This window comes from Aphelocoma coerulescens (genome assembly GCF_041296385.1).
Source record: "Aphelocoma coerulescens isolate FSJ_1873_10779 chromosome Z unlocalized genomic scaffold, UR_Acoe_1.0 ChrZ, whole genome shotgun sequence".
In the NCBI taxonomy this organism is placed as follows: Eukaryota; Metazoa; Chordata; class Aves; order Passeriformes; family Corvidae; genus Aphelocoma; species Aphelocoma coerulescens.
The window spans coordinates 15,060,604-15,087,275 of record NW_027184085.1 but is presented as its reverse complement, the minus strand read 5'-3'; the positions used below and the strand labels follow the sequence as shown (position 1 = coordinate 15,087,275).

General features: G+C 44.9%; 1 protein-coding gene across 5 annotated transcripts; it reads right to left on the bottom strand.

The window, feature by feature from the left end:
• ZNF131 (zinc finger protein 131) lies at window positions 1-26,672 on the bottom strand. Of its 5 annotated transcripts, none has more exons than XR_011147729.1 (8): window positions 26,572-26,672; window positions 22,935-23,073; window positions 21,758-21,859; window positions 20,618-20,762; window positions 18,136-18,824; window positions 14,502-14,632; window positions 2,502-4,991; window positions 1-2,430 (listed from the first exon to the last, which is right to left on the bottom strand). XR_011147729.1 is itself a non-coding variant. In XM_069001738.1 (8 exons), the coding sequence occupies exons 2-8, from the start codon at window positions 23,056-23,058 to the stop codon at window positions 4,329-4,331; spliced, it is 1,752 nt and encodes a 583-aa protein (XP_068857839.1). In that variant the 5' UTR covers window positions 23,059-23,073; window positions 26,572-26,672; the 3' UTR covers window positions 1-4,328. The 5 variants fall into 5 exon arrangements, 4 of the variants coding, with proteins under 4 accessions (XP_068857839.1, XP_068857837.1, XP_068857838.1 ...); XM_069001738.1 differs by having other exon boundaries at window positions 1-4,991; window positions 18,136-18,358; window positions 18,461-18,824; XM_069001736.1 differs by having other exon boundaries at window positions 1-4,991.

Sequence of the window (26,672 nt, the reverse complement as noted above, 5' to 3'; positions counted from 1 at the left end):
TCACAATAGACATCACGAAGAGAAGCAAACATGCCCGACTTCTAGGACTTTGCAACAACACTGGAGGCTAACATTGGCCATGAAAAAGTTGTGTGATATTCCTGCTCTAAGTTAATCTCATCACTTGTGAGTATGGTTCAAAATCATGAGCTGTCCTTTGTTGTGTTCCTCCACCACAGTGTAACTTGGCCTCTAAAAAAGAGCAACAACCCCAAATCCTCCCACAAAGAGCATCTTTTCAGTGTGTCTGTCACACAGAGACAAGCATCTCTGTCATATGTGCTTCCCCCAGACGAAGCACCACAGCTGCCACAATGCTGCATCTCCTTGGGTCAGTGCCTCGTTGAGTGGGAACTTGCAGTGGGGCCCAACTCCAGAGCATCTCCTCAGTGGTGAAATCCAGAAAATCCTGCCATGAAGTTCGACTTACAGGAACCAAATAAAACTCCTGTTTAGTGAAAGGCCAACACATCAGTTTATTGTAATGTGGTTGCAGTATGAACAACCGAATTTTTTTCCAGTGCAATTTAATTGCCTTCAAAACAGCATCACTACATCTGAATGTGTTACAATGAATTATTAATATTTGCAATAGTGCAGCTCCTGTGTTAGTTCATAAAATCACTGGTTTTTTTCATCTGGAAAAGCGAAGGACTCCACAACTGGACATTTTTTAAATATCCCAGAGCTGCAATTTTCAAAACACTCTAAAAAGATTCCAAACAAGCAACTGTAAGAATAGGAAAACTGGCATATTCAAGTATTTTATTTCCTGATTCCCAATAGATTGACTGTCTAGGACTAATTAAAATGCTAGAGTCCTCACCTCTTATTTGTTGGATAAGGCACTATTTAGAAAACAAGTATCATTGAATGCAAGGCACTTGACGATAAAATTAAAATGTTCAGGAAAAATAAATAAACTCAACCAAATTATTTGCTCATTTACATTCATGAGATTGCTCAGGCCCTGGAACTGCTATAGATCTGAAAAAATATTTTAAAAGAAATTACCTAGTGCAAGAAAAAATATATGTAATTTAGGACCCTTTTCGATAGAATTATATTTCTTAAATTCAGGTGCAGTTTTTTAATATACACATGAACAAGCACAAATATCAGAGAGAAAAATCACTCTCTGATAACCAGCACCAGTTTTCAGTTTCCCTGAGCTGGGACCACCTGAACAGGCTGGAACAGCTGAGCACTCATGATGCCAACACACCTACTCGGTGTAGATGAACTGGGATGCCAGACTATGTCCTTAAAGGAGCAAGTCCTGAAACTAGAGGTTTGCTTTGACGGGGACTGTCCTTCCCGCTCTGAAGTTGTAGAATAGACTGCACTGTCCAAGGAATTAACAACCCAACCTAGAAAACACTGCACCGTGTCCCTGCTCCTCCCACAGAACTAGTGGGGTGTTTCGTAGCTCAAACACGGGATGACATTTCTTTGAATCAAAATGTTTTTTGCCTCAGGCTCCAATTAGTCCCAAGTGTGAGGTGTCAGATAAAACACGGGTATGCCTCAAAGAATCTGCATGTAAGTAACAACTGGAACGCGGGGCTCACACCGAAAGACAGCTCAGCATTAGAAAGATGCGGGATGCTGCACCCGTAATCTCTTCGGGAAAAATCGCGGAATCCCTAGGGTTGCAGGGGCCTCTGGAGATCATCCGGCCCAAGCCCCTGCCAAGGCAAGATCGCCTGGAGCAGGTGAGACAGCACCGGCTCCAGGTGGGTTTGGAGTGTCTCCATGATTCCACTTCGCCGGTGTACTTCCTCTAGGCAAACCCACACACATGGTAAAGCAGCAGCGACGAGGTATTACTGAAATTAGCAAAACGCCTCCGGCGGCGAGTCGGCAGAGCCTGGAGAGGAGGCTCGTCCGCCGGCCCGCAGTCCCCGGCCCTTTGCTGAGCTCCCGACGAGGCGAGGGCGGCTCCCTCAGAGCCGGCTCCCGCCTCCTCCACGCGGCTCCGCTGGGTCTCGCCGGCCCGGCCCGTCCCGGGATTCGGCCGCAGGCATCGCCCCGCTAGGCCGGCTCTTCCCGGGATCCCACCGCAGCCATCGCCCGGCCGGGCCGGCCCTGCCCGCTGCCGCCATTTGCTGCTGCCGGGCGGCCGCGCCATTTCCCCGCCTCCCGGCGGCGCGGCCCCAGGAACTCCCACAGCCTACCAACCTTCCTTCTTCCTGCAGGATCAACTGCTGCGGGAACGGGGCCCGAAGGACTCCGCCGGCACCAGTGTGGGCTTCCGTCACTTGGAAAGGAAGTTAGAGGGAACGCGGGGAACGGCGCAGCAGTTAATGTCTTGAGGAGAGGCTTCCTCCACGTCTCTCCGGGTGAGGAGGGGACACCATGCTCTCGCCCAGCCTCACTGGGACTCGGAATAGGCACCGCTGGGCACAACCGCAGAGCACCGCTCCTCTCCTACAAATCCATGAACTGTTGTTTAAAAAGAGAGAGCAAACAGAACCAAGAAATAGCCCAACTGTGCTTACCAACCACGGCCTTGCTGCCAATGCCACGGAAATGTTCAGTTTACATTCGACTTAAAAACTACACAAAAATTAGTTTTGTTGGTCAGATGCACAGATTGTTCCTTTAATTCCACCACGACAGACTTTGTCTATTATGCACTTTATACAGCTAGGCAGCCAAGCAAGCAGGCTTGCTTGATAACATGTCCCCTCATGTTATCAAAAGACAAGCTGCTTATCAGAAGCCAGGTATAAATAAAATAGCTAAAATTTACTCTCATGATTAACGCTGGGCCGCATCCTTTCCTCTGTGCAGAATCTCATCACAGATTACTTGCATCTCAGAAAACACAAAATATAATAAAAAAAGAATGCAAGTTACATTTATCAAACTTTGTAATTTTAATTGAGATCCATGTTTCTTTTGCAACAGTTTCTCAAAGGCTAAGATGAAACACACGAATAATTTTGAATTAAACTAAATAAAAGCACAAATCCCAGGAAACAGTTCTGCATTTGAAGATGGAATAGAAAAGCCTGATTTTAACTAAGATCTATAGTATTACCAAGAGCAGTAGGGAATGTCCTTGCAAAAATTCTTCCCTTCATTTAAGGCTTTGAAAGTAAAGTTTCTTTAGGAGTTTGGAGCACCTCTAACTTCCAGCAGTAATTAAGACGTTCTTAGCATCCTTGACCATTGACAAACATTTTCAAAACAAATCTAACTTTACAGTAAAAAGCTATTAATCATATTAAAAATGAGATTGATCCTTAACACTGGAACTTGGCACTTAATTGTCAGTCACTCAGTTGTTCCTAATACATTGGATGGAACAAATAATGCAACATTTAATGGTTGGTATTGTTTTATTGTCTAATATCGATTAAATTATTTACACTTCTACTTTTCAATCCACAGTTTAGCACTCATACCTATGGCTTTTATTTTTATGTTTAGCACGTTTTTGTCAAGTGTCAGAATTTCATTTCAAGAAAAACAAGAACCTGATACCATATAGACAAGTCTCTATGTTTATGTTTAAACAAATTCATTTTCAAAAATGATTATTTATAAAAGAAGAGCCTGCTCGTAGGCCTTCTTCCAAATCTTCATGTTTATCACAGACTCTACTAAGCTTTGCCTACTTTTAAGTGTCTCTTTTAGGATGTTCTGCTGCCTCCAAGTGAAATATTTTCCCTCCCTCAGCCCCCTGCCTCTACTTTAATGCAAAAAGAAAATCAGTAACTGACAATTTCAAGCAAAAATATAAAGCACTATAACATTACCTACATTGCCTCTTACAGAACTAAGTTCTCAAAAACTCTACAAACTTTGTGGAAATTTAACCCACTCAGAGTTGAAAAGGCACAGGATTTTTGTGCTCAGAAACCTCCAGCAACAGTGCTTTTAGCCCAGCCTGAAAGTTAAGATCTGAAAATTCACAGGTATGTAATTGCCACTTACAGCAGAACCCCTCAGATTTTACTGATTCTCCTACCACAGACATCCTGCAAATATATCCAAGACTTTGCTTCTACTGCAAGAGGAAAAGAGGTGAAATTATTCTTACATATGCCCAGGAATGATGTAAAAATGATACACGCTATTCATTGCTAAAAACCTCACAAAGTTGTCCGTGTCTGTGGTAGTTTCTCTTTCATGGCACTACCAGAATGGGAAAGTATTTTTCACATATGAGAGAAGTCTAACTGTACATGAAGAAAGCTAATTTTGGTCCACTTGTCCAGCTTCCTATGGACAGCATATTGGAAAGATGACCAGTGACAGTTCAAAAACCAATGTAAAAGTTAACAAAAATAATTTGGTATTTCATTCATTTCATTGTCCTAGTCATCCACTTTTGCATTCTGTGTGTCCACTAACTGTTGTGTTTTTAAGTCTTCAGCTTGTTCATGATGTTCCTTATCTGCATCATCTGTTTGATTATGTTCCTTTTCTTCTGCTTCTCCTTGATCAACACTTTGGTATTCTACTTGTTCAAGGTCTGTTCCATCTATAAGTTCTGCCTGTACTTCTTCCATCTGTATTTGATTTACATGCTCAACATGTAACTGCTCCACATGAACTTCAGCACCTTGTTCAGTCTGAATGTGTTCAACTTCCAAGTAACTAATCTGCACCTGCTCCTGCAGTTCCTCCATCTGCGTGCCTTTCACTTGATTGTCCTGTATGAGATCCTGGTGCATCTGTTCCACAGTTACCTGTGCAGGATCCACCTGTACCTGAATTACTGGTAGGACATGCACTTGCTCAACTTGTTCTATTATTGTCATTGACGTTACTGGTTCAGCTTCCATAGCTTCCACTGGAAGAACCTCTTCTGTCACTAATAGTTCTGAAATATTGTGCATGTCTTTGAGATGCCTTCTCAGCTCACTGCCTTGCATAAACCACAAATCACATAAGGTACAGTGGTTGGGTTTGTCACCAGTGTGTATTACCAAGTGGTCTTTGAACTGATCCCAGCTGTTAAACACGCTGTTACAAACCTGAAACAAAAGATACAGTGTGTTAAACAGTGCCAACAGAAATATGACAAAATGTAGTGCCTATCTGAGATCATGGCTTCCCATCGTATAGCTTCTTGCTACTTGGATTCAAAAAACATACATGTTAGAGGTAAAAGCTGAGAAGACAGCTTCAGGTGAACAGGAGATTTGATATTTACTTATTCTTTTTTTAACAATGGTGAACTATTTTGAGTTGTGCATATGTAAAATACCTACAAAATCAATGAGTCAGTAGAGCATTTTAAAGTTTTCTCATCTGAAATTCACATACAATATCATACCCCCATCAGTCCATGTCTGGCACTAGAGTTTTGGGTGGCCAAATATTTACACATTAATAGTGTGCAATGAAAGCGTAATACAAACTGCCATGTTACTGACATTCTAGAAGAAGTACTACTGAACAACTTTTCCTTATCATCTTTCACTTGCCCATGACATTGTGAGGTTTAACAGGCTAGGCTGAACTCTCCCATTTTGTGATTTAAAAAAATCCCCACTTGTATGATTTCAGCAGATAAAACTATTAAAATTCCATCCCTCTCATTCTTTTCCAGCCAAAAGTACTGTCTCAACTGCAGATATGCTGTTTTCACAAAGCACATGAGCTCCTTTCCTTACCTCAGCTGGCACTGAAGGTAAATAGCTGGAAAACAACACACAGAGACAGCAGAAATAAATAAGATGCAGGGTAGGGGAGACAGAAGAGTGGGGTAGAGTCAGGCTTGGAGTAAAAAAACCCACAGGCTCAAAAGTCTTTGTTCATGCAAGTGTTCTTGGCTGTAGAAAGCAACAAGAACACATTTCAACACCCCTTCACTGCTGGCAAATAGTTTTGAAACAGAATGTTCTATCTCTTCATAATTTTCAGTAACAGCACAGAAGGATGATGGAGGGAGTATCTAACAGAGATTAACTCAAGAGCAAGTCTGTGTAGTTGAGACAAACATCTCCATTTTGCTGTTGAAGTCAGCTAAAATGGGTTATTTCCACACTTTTTTCCCCCCCCCAAGCTCACATTTCAGAAAGAGATTGCACATACAGTTTTTAAAATACTAATATTATAGATAAGCACTCAAAATTACTTAATCATACATAAAGATAATGACTATCAGCAATGCCCAGCCACATAACTACTGTTCTTGCCACACAGAATCTAATTCCGAATTCAAGGCATACACCTAAAGAGCACCAAAAGGACTCATCAAGAAAGCACAATGTTTTCTCCTCTTTGTCCAGTGAACAAAGATTTATTTGTTCAAATTTAGTTCTAAAGAGAAAAATTTATCCAAGAATTGCGGCAGTTTCTGCAGGCTGAAGGGACACAAATTCACGTTTGCAACATCTGTGAGAGGATGAGGAAGTTTAGAAAATGAGTTAGGACTTGAATCAGCTCCTTAAAAGTGAAGTAAGATTTATCTCAACAGCTTTTCAAATGTCAAGTTACATATAGTGACCAAGTACCCTAGCTATCTCTAAAGCATTTATTTTGTTTAAAAAATATTACAGATTGCCATCAGAGGTTGGAATTACTTTTGACACAAAATCAGTATGTTTGGCATCAAACAGAAGAATAATAAAACAAGAAATTAAATAATACTTTGTATTTTGGACTTTGGACTTCACTTTCAGTGAAGCATGCTGTTGGGGTTTTACTTTAGTCCTAGTTTTTTTTCTGTTAAAGGAATTTTTTCCCATAGCATGTTGCTAGGAGATAAATGGCCATACTTGAGAGGAGATAGCCATACTTAAGAAAGACAAAAGGGCCCGTCCAGGCTTTTGTTTTCACCTGGCGGGCAGTTCAGTTCGCTCTCAGCGTCTGGAGAGAGAAGCCGTGGAGAGAAGAGCTGCTGGTTCCCGTTTTCGGCGTCTTTCCTTTCTGCTGGAAACAACACCGGGATCCCAAGGCTGCTTTCCCTGCCCTGCTAGAGGCTGGGGCTGGGGCCGCCCTGCACCGCTGCTGTTTCGAGCCTTCGCTACGCTGTAGCCGTGCTTACCCTGCCTGCCTGGAGCCCCGGGGGGTTCCCCTTTTGGATACATCTCGTCTGCCACCCGGGATTTGTGTTTGTGCCTGCAGCTCCGGCCTGCCAGTCCAGCCTGAGGTTCCGGGAGTCCAGGACCGGCTGACCAGCCGGGATTTGTGAAGTTTTTTTTGTTCCATCCTTCCCCGGGATCCCAGGGCACCAAAGCAGCCGCGGGAGAACCATCGCACCTGCCCTGCTCACCGGGAGCCGCCAGCGATCCCTGTCGGCTGCGAGTGGAACTGCACCCGAGGGGAAATAGCCTGACAGCCGAGAAGGCTGGGACTGGGTTTGTGTTTGCTGTTACTGCCATAGTTGTTGTTGTTTTGTTCGACTGGTTATATATCTACCTATCTATCTATCTATATATATATATAGTAAAGAACTGTTATTCCTATTTCCCACATCTTTGCCTAAAGACCCTTGATTCCAAAATCATAACTCAGAGGGAAAGGGGTTACATCTGCCACTCCAAGGGAGGCTTCTGCCTTCCTTAGCAGACACCTGTCTTTCAAACCGAGACAGATCTTGGCGCCCAACGTGGGGCCTGAGGGCATTAAAAGAGAGAGGTGAAAAAGGAATAACAGTTCCTGGATAACTTAATTTGGTGTGTTGGATATAGGAACCTTGGTAGGCAGCACTATGTGGTCTACTTTGCCCTGGTTCGGGTGGCATGTGGCCGTGGCTATATTCTTCCCCTTTGCAGCTCCTTACTTGAATATGGGTCCTCTGACTAAGGCTACCATTGCTGTTATCCAGCTTGTGCTATGGGTCGAGAAGGTGAGGAATTCATGGGTTTTTAACTTCCTCCGGAATGTGGGCTCGTGGATAAATGGCTATCACACACTGAGCGCATGTTTTTGGGGTTATGTTAACAATGGTACCTTCTGTGAGGAAATGACACCAGGGGAAGTTTTCCCCCAACCCCTCAACCAGTTCTTTGGACCCACCCCATCAATTTTCGAAGGGTTTAGATTCCCTCTGAATACTAACCACCTGCTGCTGGTAGGCCTACTCTATTTAGCATTCAAGGATAAGTTGAGATTGGCTTGGATAACTACCCAGACACCAGCCCCAGAGACTAGAGATCCTGCCCCAGAGCCTGATCCTGCCCCAGAACCTGACATGGCCCCAGAGAGTAGAGTTCCTACCCCAGAGCCTGATCCTGCCCCGGAACCTGACACGGCCCCAGACACTAGAGATCCTACCCCACAGCCAGATACCGCCCAACAGCCCACCTCAGAAATGGACTACCCGAAATGGGTGGGGGTACTGGCGAAAGGGATGCAGGAGATGTGCCAGGAGATGGGCCAGGTGCGCCAGGAGATGGGCCAGGTGCACCAGGGGATATGCCAATTGCTAAGGGAATACACCTCCTCAGCTAGTGAAAAAACCTCTCCCTGCCCCAAAAAGGGTGAGTCTGACGGTGCAGCAGTGGAACCCACGGATGTTACAACCACCCAGGTTTCAGCTGAACCCCAAGGACAAGTACAGCCAGCAGCAGTCGCCCCTGTGCAAAGGAGGAAGTGTAAGACCAAATCAGTACGACCAGTTAATGATGATGGGGAACCAGGGCCCTCACAACCAGCAGGGGAGCCAGAGCCAGAAATCATCATTGAGTCCCTGTCGTACGACAGTCTCCGTGGTATGCGAGATGACATTGTGCGAAGGGGGCGTGAGCCTTATACCACCTGGTTGCTTCGGGTTTGGGACCTTATGGGCACAAGTGTGCAACTGGATAGTGGTGAGGCAAGGTATCTGGGATCGTTGACCCAGGACCCAGGTGTGAACCAGGTATTTGTGAGGGAGCCAGGACCCCTTTCTCTCTGGGACCGGCTCTTAATGAGTGTGAGAGAAAGGTTCATTCACAAAGAGAGAATGCAGGAGTACCATCATAGAATGCAGTGGAAGACACTCGAGGAAGGTATCCAGCAGCTAAGAGAGGTGGCAGTATTAGAGGTACTCTTTGGGAGGGATGGACAGCACGGTAATGACCCCGATAAGGTCAGGTGCACAGGACAGATGATGTGGAACCTGGCAAGACTAGGGCCATCGCAATACACCACCTTCATTGCAACCATTGATGCTGACAATAACCGAGAAACAGTGGGCTCTGTTGCCAACAAGCTCAGGAATTATGACAGCATGGTCAATGGTCCGCTGAAAGCTCATGTCTCTGCTGTGGTCCAGGACCTCAAAGAGGAGATGAAGGAGATGAGGAAGGAAATGAGGGAGGAGATGGAGGAGATGAGGAAGGTCAGTGTGGCACCAGTGCGAGTCACAGGCCCCCAGGTCAGAGCCCGTCGTCCCCCTGCGAGAGAGAGAGGGTACACCCCACGAGCTGAGCTGTGGTTTTTCCTGTGTGAGCATGGGGAAGACATGAGAAGGTGGGATGGGAAACCCACCTCTGTCCTGGCAGCGCGGGTGCGTGAACTCAAGGAGGGAGGCACTAACCGAGGGGGTTCCGCTAAGGTGAAAGTAGCCTCAGCCTCCCGTGACCGAGCTGCCAGGTATTACAAAAGGGAGGATGATATGTCAGATCCCCTCGAAGGTACCTCTAGTATGTATGCCCAGGGAAAGAATGATAACCAGGGCTAGAGGGGCCCTGCCTCTAGCCAGGAAGAGGCACGGGAGAACCGCGTTTTCTGGACGGTGTGGATCCGATGGCCTGGCACATCAGAGCCACAAAAATATGATGCATTGGTTGATACTGGGGCACAGTGTACTTTAATGCCATCGGGACATGTGGGGGCAGAACCTGTATCCATCGCAGGGGTGACCGGGGGATCACAGCAGTTGACCCTTTTGGAAGCTGAGGTGAGCCTGACTGGGAAGGAGTGGCAAAAGCATCCGATTGTGACCGGCCCAGAGGCCCCGTGTATTCTGGGCATAGACTTCCTCCGGAATGGCTATTACAAAGACCCAAAGGGACTCAGGTGGGCGTTTGGGATTGCTGCTGTGGAGGCAGAGGGCATTAGGCAGTTGAACACCCTGTCCGGACTGTCTGAGAATCCTTCTGCAGTTGGGCTCCTGAAAGTGGAAGAGCAACGAGTGCCAATTGCCACCTCGACAGTGCACCGCCGGCAGTATCGGACAAATCGAGATGCTGTGATTCCCATCCACAAGATGATTCGTGAGCTGGAGAGCCAAGGGGTGGTCAGCAAGACCCACTCACCCTTCAACAGCCCCATTTGGCCTGTGCGCAAGTCTGATGGGGAATGGAGATTGACTGTGGACTATCGTGGCTTGAATGAAGTGACTCCACCGCTGAGCGCTGCTGTGCCCGACATGTTGGAGCTCCAGTATGAGCTGGAGTCCAAAGCAGCAAAGTGGTATGCCACTATTGACATTGCCAATGCATTTTTCTCCATTCCTCTGGCAGCAGAGTGCAGGCCTCAGTTTGCTTTCACCTGGAGGGGTGTGCAGTACACCTGGAACCGACTGCCCCAGGGGTGGAAGCACAGTCCCACCATCTGCCATGGACTGATCCAGGCTGCACTGGAAAAGGGTGAGGCCCCAGAACATCTGCAGTACATTGATGACATCATTGTGTGGGGGAACACCGCAACAGAAGTGTTTGAGAAGGGAGAGAGAATAATCCAAATTCTCCTAAAAGCTGGTTTCGCCATCAAGAAGAGCAAAGTCAAGGGGCCTGCCCGAGAGATCCAGTTCCTGGGAGTGAAGTGGCAAGATGGACGGCGTCAGATTCCCACTGAGGTCATCAATAAGATCACTGCGATGTCTCCACCAACCAACAAGAAGGAAACACAGGCTTTCCTAGGCGCCATAGGTTTCTGGAGGATGCACATTCCTGAGTACAGCCAGATTGTGAGCCCTCTCTACCTGGTTACCCGCAAGAAGAACGATTTCCACTGGGGCCCTGAACAGCAGCAAGCCTTTGCCCAGATCAAGCAGGAAATCGCTCACGCCGTAGCCCTTGGCCCAGTCAGGACAGGACCAGAGGTGAAGAACGTGCTCTACTCTGCAGCCGGGAACAATGGTCTGTCCTGGAGCCTCTGGCAGAAGGTGCCTGGTGAGACTCGAGGCCGACCGCTGGGATTCTGGAGCCGAAGCTACAGAGGGTCCGAAGCCAACTACACTCCCACAGAGAAAGAAATCTTGGCAGCCTATGAAGGAGTCCAAGCTGCCTCAGAGGTAATTGGAATTGAGGCACAACTCCTCCTGGCACCCCGACTACCAGTGCTGGGGTGGATGTTCAAAGGAAAGGTTCCCTCCACGCATCACGCCACTGATGCTACTTGGAGCAAATGGATCGCCCTCATCACGCAGCGCGCCCGAATTGGAAACCCAAGTCGCCCTGGGATCTTGGAAATAATTACAAACTGGCCAGAAGGTGAGACTTTTGGGTTATCTTCTGAAGAAGAAGAGGAGCAGGTGGCGCGTGCCGAAGAAGCCCCACCATACAACGAGCTACCAGAGAGTGAAAGACAATATGCCCTCTTCACTGATGGTTCCTGCCGAATTGTAGGCGCTAGCCGGAAATGGAAAGCCGCTGTATGGAGCCCCACACGACAAATTGCACAGGCTACGGAAGGAGAAGGTGGATCGAGCCAATTTGCTGAACTCAAAGCCGTTCAATTAGCTCTGGACATTGCTGAAAGAGAGAAGTGGCCAAAGCTCTACCTTTACACTGATTCATGGATGGTAGCCAATGCTCTGTGGGGTTGGCTGGAAAGGTGGAATAAGGCAAAATGGCAGCGCAGAGGAAAACCAATCTGGGCTGCTGAGGAGTGGAAAGACATTGCCGCTCGAGTAGAGAAGCTATCTGTGAAGGCCCGTCATGTAGATGCTCACATTCCCAAGAGCCGGGCTAATGAAGAACATCGTAATAACAAGCAGGTAGATCAGGCTGCGAAAATAGAGGTGTCCCAGATAGACCTGGATTGGCAACATAAAGGAGAGTTGTTCCTAGCTCGATGGGCCCATGATGCCTCAGGCCATCAGGGCAGAGATGCCACCTATAAGTGGGCACGAGACCGAGGGGTGGATCTGACCATGGACAGTATCTCCCAGGTGATCCATGACTGTGAGACATGCGCTGCGATCAAGCAGGCCAAGCGGGTGAAGCCCCTGTGGTATGGTGGGCGGTGGTCCAAATACAAGTATGGGGAGGCCTGGCAGATTGATTACATCACACTGCCTCAAACCCGCCAAGGCAAGCGCCATGTGCTCACAATGGTAGAAGCCACCACAGGATGGCTGGAGACCTACCCTGTGCCTCACGCTACTGCCCGGAACACCATCCTGGGCCTTGAAAAGCAAGTCCTTTGGAGGCACGGTACCCCTGAGAGAATTGAATCTGACAATGGGACTCACTTCAAGAACAGCCTTATAAACACCTGGGCTAGAGAACATGGCATTGAGTGGGTGTACCACATCCCTTACCATGCACCAGCAGCTGGGAAGGTTGAGCGGTGTAATGGACTGCTTAAAACTACCTTGAAGGCACTGGGGGGGGGAGTTTCAAAAACTGGGAGGTGCATTTAGCAAAAGCCACCTGGTTAGTTAACACCTGAGGCTCCACCGGCCGAGCAGGCCCTGCCCAATCCGAACCCCTACAAACAACAGATGGGGATAAGGTTCCAGTGGTGCACATGAGAGGTATGCTTGGAAAAACTGTTTGGGTAAAATCTGCCTTGAGCAAAGACAAACCCATCCGTGGGGTTGTTTTTGCTCAGGGACCAGGTTGTACCTGGTGGGTGATGCAAAGGGATGGAGAGACCCGATGCATACCGCAAGGGGACCTTGTTTTAGGGTGAACTACCCATGGCTCTGTACTTGTATCAGTATCAGCATGTACATATGTATATAATTTAGGTGATGCTTGTATTTATATGGTTAAAAAGTTAAGTTTCATGTAACATGTTAGTATGGAAAAAATTCGGGGTGGATAATGTTGGGGTTTTACTTTAGTCCTAGTTTTTTTTCTGTTAAAGGAATTTTTTCCCATAGCATGTTGCTAGGAGATAAATGGCCATACTTGAGAGGAGATAGCCATACTTAAGAAAGACAAAAGGGCCCGTCCAGGCCTTTGTTTTCACCTGGCGGGCAGTTCAGTTCGCTCTCAGCGTCTGGAGAGAGAAGCCGTGGAGAGAAGAGCTGCTGGTTCCCGTTTTCGGCGTCTTTCCTTTCTGCTGGAAACAACACCGGGATCCCAAGGCTGCTTTCCCTGCCCTGCTAGAGGCTGGGGCTGGGGCCGCCCTGCACCGCTGCTGTTTCGAGCCTTCGCTACGCTGTAGCCGTGCTTACCCTGCCTGCCTGGAGCCCCGGGGGGTTCCCCTTTTGGATACATCTCGTCTGCCACCCGGGATTTGTGTTTGTGCCTGCAGCTCCGGCCTGCCAGTCCAGCCTGAGGTTCCGGGAGTCCAGGACCGGCTGACCAGCCGGGATTTGTGAAGTTTTTTGTTCCATCCTTCCCCGGGATCCCAGGGCACCAAAGCAGCCGCGGGAGAACCATCGCACCTGCCCTGCTCACCGGGAGCCGCCAGCGATCCCTGTCGGCTGCGAGCGGAACTGCACCCGAGGGGAAATAGCCTGACAGCCGAGAAGGCTGGGACTGGGTTTGTGTTTGCTGTTACTGCCATAGTTGTTGTTGTTTTGTTCGACTGGTTATATATCTACCTATCTATCTATCTATATATATATATAGTAAAGAACTGTTATTCCTATTTCCCACATCTTTGCCTAAAGACCCTTGATTCCAAAATCATAACTCAGAGGGAAAGGGGTTACATCTGCCACTCCAAGGGAGGCTTCTGCCTTCCTTAGCAGACACCTGTCTTTCAAACCGAGACACATGCTCAGAAGGAAAAGAGCTAGGTCAGTGTATCAAGAACCTTGAAAAGAAAGCAGAAAGACCAGTAAAATGCAGCCTACTCAGAAGAATCTCTGTAAGTATTATGAGGCTCCACATCAGTAATTCCATATGAAGATACTTAGAGGTGAGAATTTATCTGCATATTCTGGTTCAATGTAATCCAAAGACCTCACTACAGTCTACAACTTCCTTGTGAGAAGAGGCAGACACTGATCTCTTCTCTGTGGTGACCGGTGACAGGACCCAATGGAATAGCCTGAAGTTGTGTCAGGGGAGGTTTAGGTTGGATATCAGAAAAGGGTTCTTTACCCAAAGGGTGGTTGGGCACTGGAACAGGCTCCTGAGGGAAGTGGTCCCAGCACCAAGCCTGACAGAGTTCAAGAAGCATTTGCACAATGCTCTCAGGCACACTGTGTGATTCTTGGGGTGTCCTGTGCAAGGCTGGGAGTTGGACTTGGATGATCCCTGTGGGCCCCTTCCAGCTCAGTGTATTCTGTGATTCTATTTTATTTTACTGAAGTAGCTCTTAGAGACGTAAGCCCACTCTAACTGCCTTTCCTGGTCAGTCCTCCCATGCTCCTTGAAGGAGGGAGGTATCTAACCTCAGACTCAGCTACTTCCATTACCCACCTGACATTCGTACAGCTTCTTTCTTCCCTTTTTAGCGCCAGCTCCAGACTGACAGGCTGTCAGGTGACATTTGAGTGTGCTATTCCTAGCAAAACGTTCATGGCAGTTTGGACATTCAAAGGGTTTTTCACCTGTTAAGACAGATACAAGGACTTGTAAGTGTTTAAAACCACCCAGTCTTCTTCCTGATCTCTCTTCTTCTCCTCTCTCCCTCTTGTCTAGGTTGATAAATACACTGTAAGGATGTGGCCAACTGGATTATTCTGCAGAAAAAGAGATGGAAATTCAATATAAAAGGGCAAAACCTTTTTTTCTTCTTTTAGAAGAAAACCAATGTAACAATTACTAGTAGCATTTAAGGTATTTGTGGAAATTATACTACTATTCTGGCAAATTTCTTAAAGAAATGGCAGCTATTTCACACTTTTCATCTGATAATAATTACAATTAAAGAATCCACATTAGTAAATATACAGAGTGACATATTAAAGGAAGAAGTATTTAAATAATACAACCTTTTATTTTCAATAGCAACAGCTTATGCTTGAGAGCTGAAACTGAACTCCAGAAAACAAAGCTGGCACAGAATGATTGTGAAGTAACAGTGCATCAATACTAAACCAAAAAAAACCTGCACCCAACTTTTCTCCAAAATACACTGAAGAGAAAGCACAGAGGGACATTAATGGGCACGAGCAAGATTAAAATTCCTTTCAGTTTGGCCACTTCATTTCAACCATAGTATCAAAAATAGCCAACTAAGGATAAGAGTAGGGGAGGCTGAAAGCAGGTAATTTTATTATCCAAGGTACTATGCTGTCATCAAGTAGTAATGAACAAAAGGTGGTGAATTCCACCATGCACAATGACATTCAAGCAAACTAAATTACAAAAATAATTGGAAAAGTGTGTTTCCTCTGAAAGTCTGTAATAATCTGTATAGGTACTGACACCAACACCAATACTGAAACAAATGGATAATGATCTCCAAAAGAGGCAGAACCATTTCAGTGAATACCATGAGGATCAATCAAAAGTCTGCATTTTCAGGAACAGTTCCTGGATATTGAGGTGGAAAACCAATAACCAATCTTCAGAAATATTTACAAGCTCCTAATTAGCTTTTCAAAAGAAATTCACAAGTAGCTTAAGTCTCATTGATACACCTAAAAGCTATAGAAAGATGTTAAATGGTGGGAACATTCCCCTCAATGGTTAGAAAATGCTACATTTTTGGAGAGTGTTCTACAGGAAATGCAGAGGACACTAAACTGCCTTCAGTCTTGCAGGTCAAAAAGCATGGACTTTGCCCAAGCTACTAGTGGGATTGGAGCTAGGTGATCTTCAAGGTCCCTACCAATGCAAACCATTCTGTGATTCTGTGATACTACCGAGTACGCATGGATCACAAGGTCCTGGACAAACTCAAACACAAAAAGGAAGTCCATGGGACCTGGTGAGATGCATCTGCAGGTCCTGAGGGAGCTGGTGAAGGAAGTTGTTAAACAACTATCCATAAAATTTGAGGTTTGGCAGTCTGGTAAAGTTCAAGCTGACTGGAAATGCAGAAACATAACTGTTTCAAAAGAAGGAAATACAGAAGAAGACCTGGGGAACTACAGACCTGTCAGTCTCACCTCCATGCCCCAAAAATCATGGAGCAGATCCTCCTGGAAATTATGCTGTGAAGACAGGCTAAGAGCATTAGGGTTGTTCAGCCTGGAGAAGAAAAGGCTTCAGGGAGATCTTAGAGCACCTTCCAGTGCCTAAAGGGGGTCTACGGGAAGGCCGAAGAGGGACTTTTTACAAGGGAATAGTAGTGATAACAACAAAGAGGGAATGGCTTCAAGCTGAAAGAGAATAGGTTTAGGTTAGATAGGAGGAAGAAATTATTTTCTCAGAGGGTGGTGATGCAATGGAACAAGTTTCCCAGAGAGGCTGCGGTTGCCCCATCCCTGAGAAGTGTTCAGGGCCAGGCTGGGGCTTGGAGCAACCTGGTCTAGTGGAAGGTACCCTGCCCATGGCCCCAGAGGGTGGAACTAACTGATGTTTAAGGTCCCTTCCAACCCAAGCCATTTTATCATCCTATTACTGCCCCATTGCTAGTTTAATGTAATTGCTGGTATAGTGACTGAACAACAACAGGATCAAATATTTTCAGGACATTTTCTTGCAGGCCTTTCAATTTCAATTTAGCATTCAACCAGTGCTATATAGAACTCAGAATTTAGAAAGCCTATAACTGAAAGGGAGCTTTTTCATTCACCTTAGGAGACCACAGTTAAATGCTGATATCTGTTCTGATTTTAAGCTTAAGGCTTTTGAAAATGCTAAACTGTAAGTAATTAGATTCCATATGTTATACTTATTAGATAAATATATATTTATTAAGTACTCTGTACCTCTTGTGATATGCTAACTTGCTTTGAATCAAAAATACTTTTTTGCAAGAGCAACCAACATACTACAACCAACACAGTATGTATTTTGGATTATCTGCCAAAATTTTTTTAAATAGACTTTTGTTAAGTAGCCTGGATTTGAATTGCTTATAATGGAGAAACACTCCCTGCTTTATAGGGGGTAAGGACTTGCCAAAGACTGTTTATAAAAGGAACTTTTAAGATTGGGAATGGACTGGACACTGCCATATATCAATACTCAACAGTCCCATACACAGATACGTTCTAATTAAATTATGACATTCTAATTAAAAGGCTTTAACAATAACATGCTGCAAAAGAAATAGAGCTGCTAACCTCTATTAAATTTTTACTTATGATTCATGACTGGCATAATTAACAAAAACCTCTGGAAGATCAAGACTGCATACATTTTACATTCAGTTATCTGTGTCATTCTCAGTGTCTGTTCAGTTAGCAGACTTTTCAGTGAGATGAAGTAATCTCCCATACTACAAAGAAGAAAGTAGGAGCACAAATCACTTTGTTCTCAGAAGATGCCACCCAGATTTCAAAAAGGCAGATTTCACAGTAAAAACAAGTGTACTACAATGACTAGAAATGTTTTGCCAGTTTTAGTAGTTTTACTTAATTAACCAAGAAAATTCAAATCATAGATAAGATGACAAGAGCAAGAGTAAAATTTTCCAAACAAGATGGTACAAGAAATAATTCTTTGAGGGTATTTTATGTCTAATAGGCATTTGCTCAGAAGTTCTGTTAGGTAAAGAAACACTCTAAACTGTATTCCACCAAGAAGATTGTGATTAAAATAATATTTCAACAGACACACTTACTAGAAAATTTTGAAAATAAAAGTAGTTCTTCAGTTTGGTACTTTTGAAGAAGGGAACCTGCCTTAAGGAAGTATTTTGAAAAATACCTTTAAGATTTAATAGACTTGACACAGAAACTTCCTTAGTATCTTCTGGTTTTAGGTGACTGTTTTTAATCAACTCAATCCCTCAAAGTTTACATCAATAGAAAACAAAAAACCCATGAACAAACAAACAAAAAGACACACCACTGTTTTAGTTATAAGTAAAAGCCAAGTATTTCTAGCACTCAGGACTCATGTTTACATCAGCATATTATCTATTTCCCCTAAACATGCAAAAGCCCAAACTATTAGAATGAAGGCTACAAGCACAGGACTGTGGTAGTGCTCTTACCTGTGTGTTTCCGGAGGTGCTCTTTAAAATGCCCAAAGTGGTCAAACTGCTTGTCACAGTACTGGCATACATGTATTTTCTTGCCAGGTCTTTGCTTCTTGCTGGCACCACCTTCATCAAGGTGGTAACAGGTGAGGTGCTGTTTCAAAGCACTCTCTCGTAGGTATCTTTTATTGCATATGTCACACTTGTAATTCTCAGTAGAGTGTGTTTTCATGTGTTCCTTAAAATGGTAAAACAATTTAAATGAACGGTTACATTTCTCACAGTGGAATAAATTGTTCATGTGTGACAGCTGAAGTTCCACAATTTCAATACCTTCTACCTGTTTGCACGAGGCGTCAGCTGCATTATCACCTTCTTCTTGGATCTGGCATTTTCTCTCTCCTTGACGATACTTGCTGGTGATATCTGCCAAAAGAGCCAAAGCAGATTCATCTGATGTACCTGTTGTCTGTATGTACTTTATGGATTGCTCTGCAGAAGCTACTTCTTCAAGGGTTTCAATGCTGTCATCTTCCACTTTCATTGTCCCATCAGCAATCTCAACCTCAATTTCAACAGGCTCTGATTCTGCAGATGGCAGTGTTTCTGTGATAACATTAGAGGTTTCCGCAATCTTCCTCTTTTTTGGTTTATTTTTACCTTGTGCTTCATTTGATTCTAAGGGTGATGAATTTTCTTTGTTCCTGAAAAGCATTTGCGTAAACATGGTTAAGATCTATTAACAATGACGTAACAACTCCTGCCTAGTAATGAACTTCTGCATCCAACACACCCTAGCTGTTTCTCAAAGTTGAATGATGAGCACATAATCTGTGTGCACATGAAAAGCTAATTTGTCCTTAATCTATGCTCCTCAGTGCAGTAAAATAACATCATTGAGCTGATAAAGTATTTTAAATAGCTCTGCTTGAATGATACAGAGCACCTATCAAGAAGAAAAGCCAGTTAACCTAATAACATAGGCTTATGTAAAAATTTGTGAAATTTTGTAGTTGGAAAGAAAACTCCTCTAAAATAATGAATTTTTTGTCCTGCCTACTCAGAAATAAGGTTCAAGTCCCTCCTACACCGTTCACCTCTTAAGCTCTGGAGTGTGTGCAACTGCCAGCAGTACTTAGAGCTTGTTAGAAAACACTTCAGCTGTGACTTCACACGATGGTTATTGTGTGGTTAACACACAAAGGTTAACATATCTCATAATTCAGGAAGGCACACCGCTAGCAGCTGATGTAAAAAAAGCCACCAGAATGTGGAAGGAGTGTTCTAATTTAATTTTCTGGGCTTAAACACAACCATCAGTTCTGTGCTCCTCTCTCTGCATAATATACACACAACCCCCTTCCTCCAAAATGTTAGGGATAGCATGTCATCTCAGACACAGCTGAGTGGGTCAATGCTTTTAAGTCATCCACAGCACTTCTCTATTGCAGGTTTTACTACTGATCATCAGTTACAAAAATAAGTGGCTATATTCCCCTCAAGTAGACTGACTGGAGTAAGCTGTGCTTTTAACCTTCCTCTGCACCATGATGAATCCTTTCATGGAATGCACTCCCTATCGCTTCCAGGCTTTCCAGTTACAGGAGACAAGACTTCACCCAGTATCTCCAAGTCATATGTCAGAGGTGTGTAACTAACGATGTAGTGCAGGCAACAGTTTATAAATGGCACCTTACTCTGTTCACACATGGGAAAACAGAGTAGCTAAACCCAGTTTCATATAGCCTGGATTTCTGATGTCTACAAGATGACAGGTACATTGCAAGGAGCTCCAGCATTGCGTACCAAAAGCAACCAGTGTAACATACAGAAGGAATGACAACATGAGAGCACTTTATGGAAGTGAAATGGAAGAAAGGGGATGAAAAACAGCATGATGGGACTGGTGCCCACTTTTTTCAAGCTGGACTTTGGCAATGGATTACAGTTCCTGGTACTGAATAACAGGTGCTGCAGCAACATTTGATTGAGTATTGAACCCAGATAAAACTGACTTTAGCAGTTACATTCATTCAAAAGGTTTGAGAGGTTAATTTTGCAGCGAGCAGTTTTAAGATCACTGCTTATTCTCTCAGAAATAGCAGAAAGTTGCACAAAATCAAAACACCAGCACAAACTTGCTAATGTGGTCTGATTACCAAAGTCACACTGTCACTGCACAGCCAGCTGTCAGTCAGGTGTGGGCCATCAGACAGCACAGAGACCACCTATCAGAGTCACAGCCCTAAAACATCAGCAACATTTACAAGCCATGGCACTTGTCATCAAGTGCTAGCCCAACGAATACAACGTTCTTTTTTTACCCTGGGTAATTCTGACATGTATGTTACAGTAGAAGAATATACGGTCCTACACAAGTTAAGGAGGTTCCAGCATACGGAACAGCACTGCAAAGTACTGGCAGCCAGCTCTTGCAAAAGCCTTATTGCGACTCTCTCCTTCAGCGCTGGGAAGAAAAAGAGGCTTATGTGCTTACCTGATTTCAAGCGCTTTAATTGCTTCTAGCATCTGTAGATACTCCGCTGCTTTCCAAACATCATTTGCTTCTTCCTCACCTTGTACCATTAGTTTTGCTGTATAGGTGAACTCAATTAGGTGACGAAATGCCATGTTACTTACACCTGTATACAGGCAAGAGAAACAAGTTACCCTTAACAATTCTGCAGTCTCATCTTCCCAGTAAACCTTGCCCACTTGCCTGGACACCACTTTGATCACAGTACTGTAGATGCCAGTTTCATAAAGATGATACCCTTAAATGTCTCCATAGAACCACTGAATGGTTTGGGTTGGAAGAAACCTTAAAAATCATCTAGTTCCAGCCTCACTCATGCTGGAATTAAAAAAACATACTAGAGAAACATGTGAATCTGGAAAAACTGTGGAGTTTTACCATGACAAAGATAAAAGGAAGGATAAGATGAACCAAAAGCTGTTTAAATATTATATAGACTTAAACACAAAAATACTGCTCCTGAAGTTTGAAATGCTGCTTCAGGAATTTCATTTCCTCCCTGCCTACCACATAAGTATTGCTCCATGTCTGTCATGCTCTTCCATCCCAGCCAAGGCATCTACCATTGGCCATCACTGGCAGCCTTTTTCAGCTGACTGGAATGGCTTTTCTCAGGGAAAAATTCTGTGTAGTACTGCTAGTCCTAAAAACATATGCAGGGTCTGCCTGACCTTCATTAGCCATGCATTAGGGGAAAGAAGGGAAAAAAATAATGAAAAAGTACCAGATAATCTCACATTTTCCCTTCCAACATATTTAATACTGCTCCTTCTCATTTTGATTTTTATTCAGGAAGGTTTTCTTTCCAGGGATGGTAGCTGTCTCAGAACAACTCAGGAACTAAGATCTAGAAAGCTAACTGCTACGACCAAGCATGTTCAGGTGTTCAAAGTCAGGCTGGATAAGGCCTTGACCAACCTGGTCTAGTGGGAGCCATCCCTGTCCATGGCAGGGGAGGTTGGGCCTAGATATCTTAACATTCTATTACTCCAACCATGAACATTCTATGATTCTGTGCACTGGCCTGTACCAAGGATGCTACAATAATTTCCAGTTTGAGCACACAACTCTGAATGCTTTTATTTGCACAAGTCAGATTACCTTCAATCTCCACCAAAGGCTCCTGAGTGAAATCTTGGAAGAATTTGTGGAAGAACTGGCTACAGGCAGCAAGAACTGCCTTATGAGCTTTGAAATGGTGACCTGCAAAGAGAGACAAAAATTTCGGTTTAGGGAAACACTCAAATAGTGCTATAACTCTATTATGTTATGTTATAGATATGTATAGTGCAGAATAAATGCAGATGTAGAAAAAAGGACCATCCAGTGTAAACATCTATTCCTGCAGCATACACTGACTGTGTGTATTTCTTCTCCCCAGTGGAGGCATGAACATTCATACAGCTAAATAGGACAGGGATAAAAGAAGCAACATGGATTAGAACTACACAGCTGCACACAAAACCAGCTTTGAGTTCAACATATGGATGTGGTAATGACCAAGAAGGAGCAAACATTCAGGGCAAGCGCTGTCAGTGAAGCTATGGCAGTCCCTGAAGAATATTTTTTTTTCTTCATTTGTTTACCACCTTCTAATCTGGACTCCGTAGGATCCTTTTCTTCAAGTGAGTTGCTGCTATCCTTTTAAAGATCAGGTGGTACTCCTTTAGCTAAGTCTGTCATAGTGGACACTGCCTACATTCCCTGTAGCGTTCATCCATTCTAAGACATGTTTGACATATGAAGCAGTCTTAAGTATCTACAATATTCCACCTTTTCTAAGAAGATAATAAGCACTTGTATCTTTCCCATCCTTTTAAAACAGTTCTTATGTCCTTAGAACACATAAAAAAAGTGTGTGCTTCTACAATTTTTGAAGTATGTATTAAAACAGTAGACAGATACCAGAGAAACTGCTTATTCCAAGGTGTGGGGTTTTTTTATTTAAACACGGTATTTGTAAAAGTTTTCTGCATGCAGTCAGCCAGCTCAAGTCAGACAAGAATATTTTAACCATGTTTTGGGAATGCTTAGCACACTAAATACAGCACACCAGTTTCAAGGAGGGCTTCTGTCTGAAAATATTTAGCTTCTTGTTTGGAAAAGCAGAAGCAAAATTATTAATCACTACAATGAAATTTTTCAAGTAACTTGCACACAGGTACAGAACCAAGAATTTGTTCACAGTCTAACCGGTGACCCATGAAAAATCCAACATCATCCCAGCACAGCTTTCGGAATTCCCTGTATACCCACTGGTTCTCAGGCCTGTACATACCATCAACAATCAGAGTAATATCTGTAAACTGGTCCTGCTCACGTTGTTCATTCAGTCTATCCAAAATAACTTTATAGTGTTCCGGGAATTCCTGGATACATTCCATCGTTTCCTCAGCTTCCATGGCAAAAGGCCTGGTCTGCAAAACAAATATCGTATGATAGTAAGAATACTGTGCCACTCAGTAAATACTGTGCACAGTCAGGTTATTATACAATTGTGAACTAGCACTTTGCAGGGACTATAAAACCAAAGGAAAACCTGTCTTGCTTTCAGGTTTTGTTAGCTGACAGGTAGGAAATGCCACAGTTAATGATGTGCAATATTATCTTATTTAGACACATGAAGAAACAGTCGAAGTATTTCTTTATCCTACAGTAGGGACCCACCACCCTCAAAGCAAATACTGCAGGGGTGCAACATCTCCACAGCTACTTATTCAACACCACAGCAGCATAATGTCAGAATCTTTGTATCTTCTTGCAATCCCACCAATCCACTTGGTTGATGAAGAGTTCTTAAAACATGTATTTAAGTCACATTTTGCAGCTCATGAACATAGGATGTTTACTTCCATTAAACATGGATGTAATAGAAAGCAATTTTCAACTTCTGAGTGCATCACAATTGCCAGGGATTTCATTTGCTCTCAAGCTTATTAATCCATACTACTTACACTTCTTCCCCTCTAAAGGGAAATACTCTTTGCCAGCCTTTTGAAAGAGATGCATAATGCTTATAATCCGATAGCCCTTCCTCCCTTGCTAACACAATAAACATAGCTGGGGGTGGGAGTTGTGGAGGACCTCAGACCTGGAGAGGTTTAGCAGAACTCCCATGCATGCGGATGAGACGCAGACAGTAGTCTGCTGCTTATGCAAAGAACCTCAGGGGAGCATGCAAGTGCTTCAACAAAAGCACTTCACAAATTACCTCCAGGAAAAATTACTTCAGATCCATGCAGCAACACTCATCTTCAGCTTCCACACTAACATGGCTTACACTTAGAATGCTGCAGAAAAAAAGAATTACGGAGTTCCTGTTTTCATCCCAAAACACACTCTTTCTTGTCTCTCAGAAAAAAGTCACCCATGAAGAACTTGTTTTGCCAAGAGCATGAAATAAGTAGAGCAGAAGCAACCACTTCAGGAAATTCAGCCCTACCTGCTATTGGTACATTGCCAACCACAGAAATGTTGCCCACAAAAGTTGGATTCATTACCTGGTGTGCAATGAGCCAGTAATTACACACTCGAGATGGCACAGATTATTTATTTCAGAGTTGCACAAGCCTGGGTGCCTGGTTGAATTCCACAAATCAAGTACGCAACTATAAAAACTTTTTACTAATTACACATTTTAGCAAACTAAGGGATTAATGTTCATTGGTTACAAGTAACATAGTTCTCTTATTAATTAGTATTCTCTCTTCTATTGGTTAATGATTTCCTTGCTTCCAGTGCTAATTAGTCCACATGCTCAGTCTCTCTTCTTTTGGGTTTCTTGGGTCGGTGGTCACATCTCCCCCAGCCAGAAATACCTGTTACCCAGCTGGAGCTGATTCCAGCACAGTTGCTGAGTTTTACTCCTTATTTTGGGGTTTCTGCTACATGTCCCTGTGGCCCCTAAATTCTGCATTCTCTGTGTCCACTATCAGAGAAAACACCCTTCTTCCCAGGCTTTGTTAGCCGCCCCATAGGTCTGAGATCACTGAGGTATGTCCAGTCGTAAACCTTAAGAGGGCCATTCTACCAACAAGGAATTTGTTTTTCTAACACCTGGACATCACTTAGAGCTTGTTGGCTGCTCTCTATTTAATGGATTAAATCTCCCTTCTTGTTGAAGAAGCTTGAAAGTACACAAAAATCAAACATCAAAGCACATTCTTTCTTAAGAAAATTTTACATATTCCATCTCTCACACCACAAATACCTGTCAGGGTCTTAAAGGGGGCAGAGGAGGCCAGCCTGCAGGGGAAGATGAGGTGGAAGGGAGCAGATGCTGCTGCTGCATTCTCTTCATCTCATCTGTAATGATGGGTCTAAGACAGACAACCAGAAGCTCCTGCTTTTCTTTTGCCATCTGGTATTTCACATTAAGTCTCATGTGGGAAGGTGTCAGCTACCTACTTCACAGTTTAATTCTTCTTGCCCGTTTTTGACACATCATAAAAGGGCAAATGACTTGCAATTAAAAGCATAATTCCTTAAGCAAAAATTTGACCTCCAAATCCCATGATTTTTGCCTTATTTCCAAACTGATGGTAGGGATAAAAAAACAAACCCAAACCTCCAAATAATGGAGCAACCTTAGCCCAGCAAACACAAGATACTTTAAGAAGTCTTTTTTTGTTACAACTCTTACAAAGCAGTAAGAAACGTACACCTTATGTTACGCAGTACATTAATTTACACAGAACTAGTAAAAATGTGAATTTACTGTGTCTAAATGCAGCTGCAGCATTCATTGAGTATTCTCATTTTAAAAACCTCAGTCATACTGCACAAAAAAGCCTGACAGAACAGCACATGTTCAATAAGAGCATGACTGCTTTGGAGGAAGGAGTGAAAAGTACAGTTGGGAAAACAAAGCAGCCAAGGAAGACTGACAGAAGTGATCCAAATTCCCACTTATAAGTGGGCTCACAGATGAGGGATGGAGACTGGACCGCTTCAGTTGTCTATGCAATTTCCTTGGAAGACTCACTGAAATACTGCCTTATCAGCCTGTAACCCCGGACGCATTTCATATGATGTGCATGTAATTCGCAGAGCTGTTTTTATAAATCCACCTCAATGAAGCCATGTTATTATTACTATTCTCCTGGGCTTCATCAGGAATTCCTTGGATTTCAGGCATCAGATGTTTGTTTCCCGCACACGGATCCCACGGGAGCGCAAGCGAGGCAGTGTTGGGGCAGGTCGAGTGCCCCGGAGGAGCTGATGCAGGGTGCCCGCAACACCGCCATCTTGGGAAAGGGGGAGCCGCCCGCTGGGTACTGCAGAAGCAGGAATTCCTCATGCACAAAACCAACGCTCAGGCACGGCCAGGCCTCGACGCCGATCCCGATCCCGCCCCTCGGCCCCGCAGTGCGGACCAAGAGTCGGGGCCGTTCCCACTGGGATTGTGGGCACAGCGGCCGCTAGGAGGCGCCCCCACCACCTCCGCCCCACCCGCGGCTCCCGCCACCCGCGCGCGCCTCCCGCGGGCTGCGGCCCGCGCGCCCCGCGGCCACCCGCGGCCTCATTGGCGGTCGCCGGTGTCAGTCAGCGCGATCCCCGCCAATCGCGAGGCGCAGGCACGGCTCGCCCCAGGCGGAGAAGCCAATCAGCAGCCGCCGAGTGCCCGGAGCGGGCGAAGGCGGAAGGCCTGGCCCGCGCCCAGGGCCCGCCGGGCACGGCGGATCCGGGCGCGGGGCGGACGGCGCCGGCAGGCACGGGGGTACTGCGGGGCGCTCCGAGAGAGGACCCGAGCGCTGCCGGCCCGAGCCCGGCGCGCGGCAGCGCCGCCGCCTCGTTAGTCCTTATTACGTCATCAAAGCGCGCATTAAATCGATCCCTTTTCAATTCCCGGCCGGGTCGCGGCCCGACGACGGGGCCCCCCGAGGGGTGGGGAGGCGGTTCCGCCGGGGACTCACCGGGAGCAGCTCCTCACCGCGCTGGTTCTCGTTCCGCCGCCGCCGCTTCCTGCTGCCCAGCACGCTGGAAAGCGGGGCGCGCGCCGGCCAATCCCGACTCG

Excerpts from the sequence above, each read along its gene's own strand:
- ZNF131 (XM_069001736.1), bottom strand. The coding sequence starts at position 23,058 with ATGGAAGCTGAGGAAACGATGGAATGTATCCAGGAATTCCCGGAACAC. Across the intron at positions 20,763-21,757 it reads GCCTTTGGTGGAGATTGAAG|GTGTAAGTAACATGGCATTT; the intron begins GTAATCTGACTT and ends GCCTGTATACAG. Across the intron at positions 18,825-20,617 it reads ATTAAAGCGCTTGAAATCAG|GAACAAAGAAAATTCATCAC; the intron begins GTAAGCACATAA and ends AATGCTTTTCAG.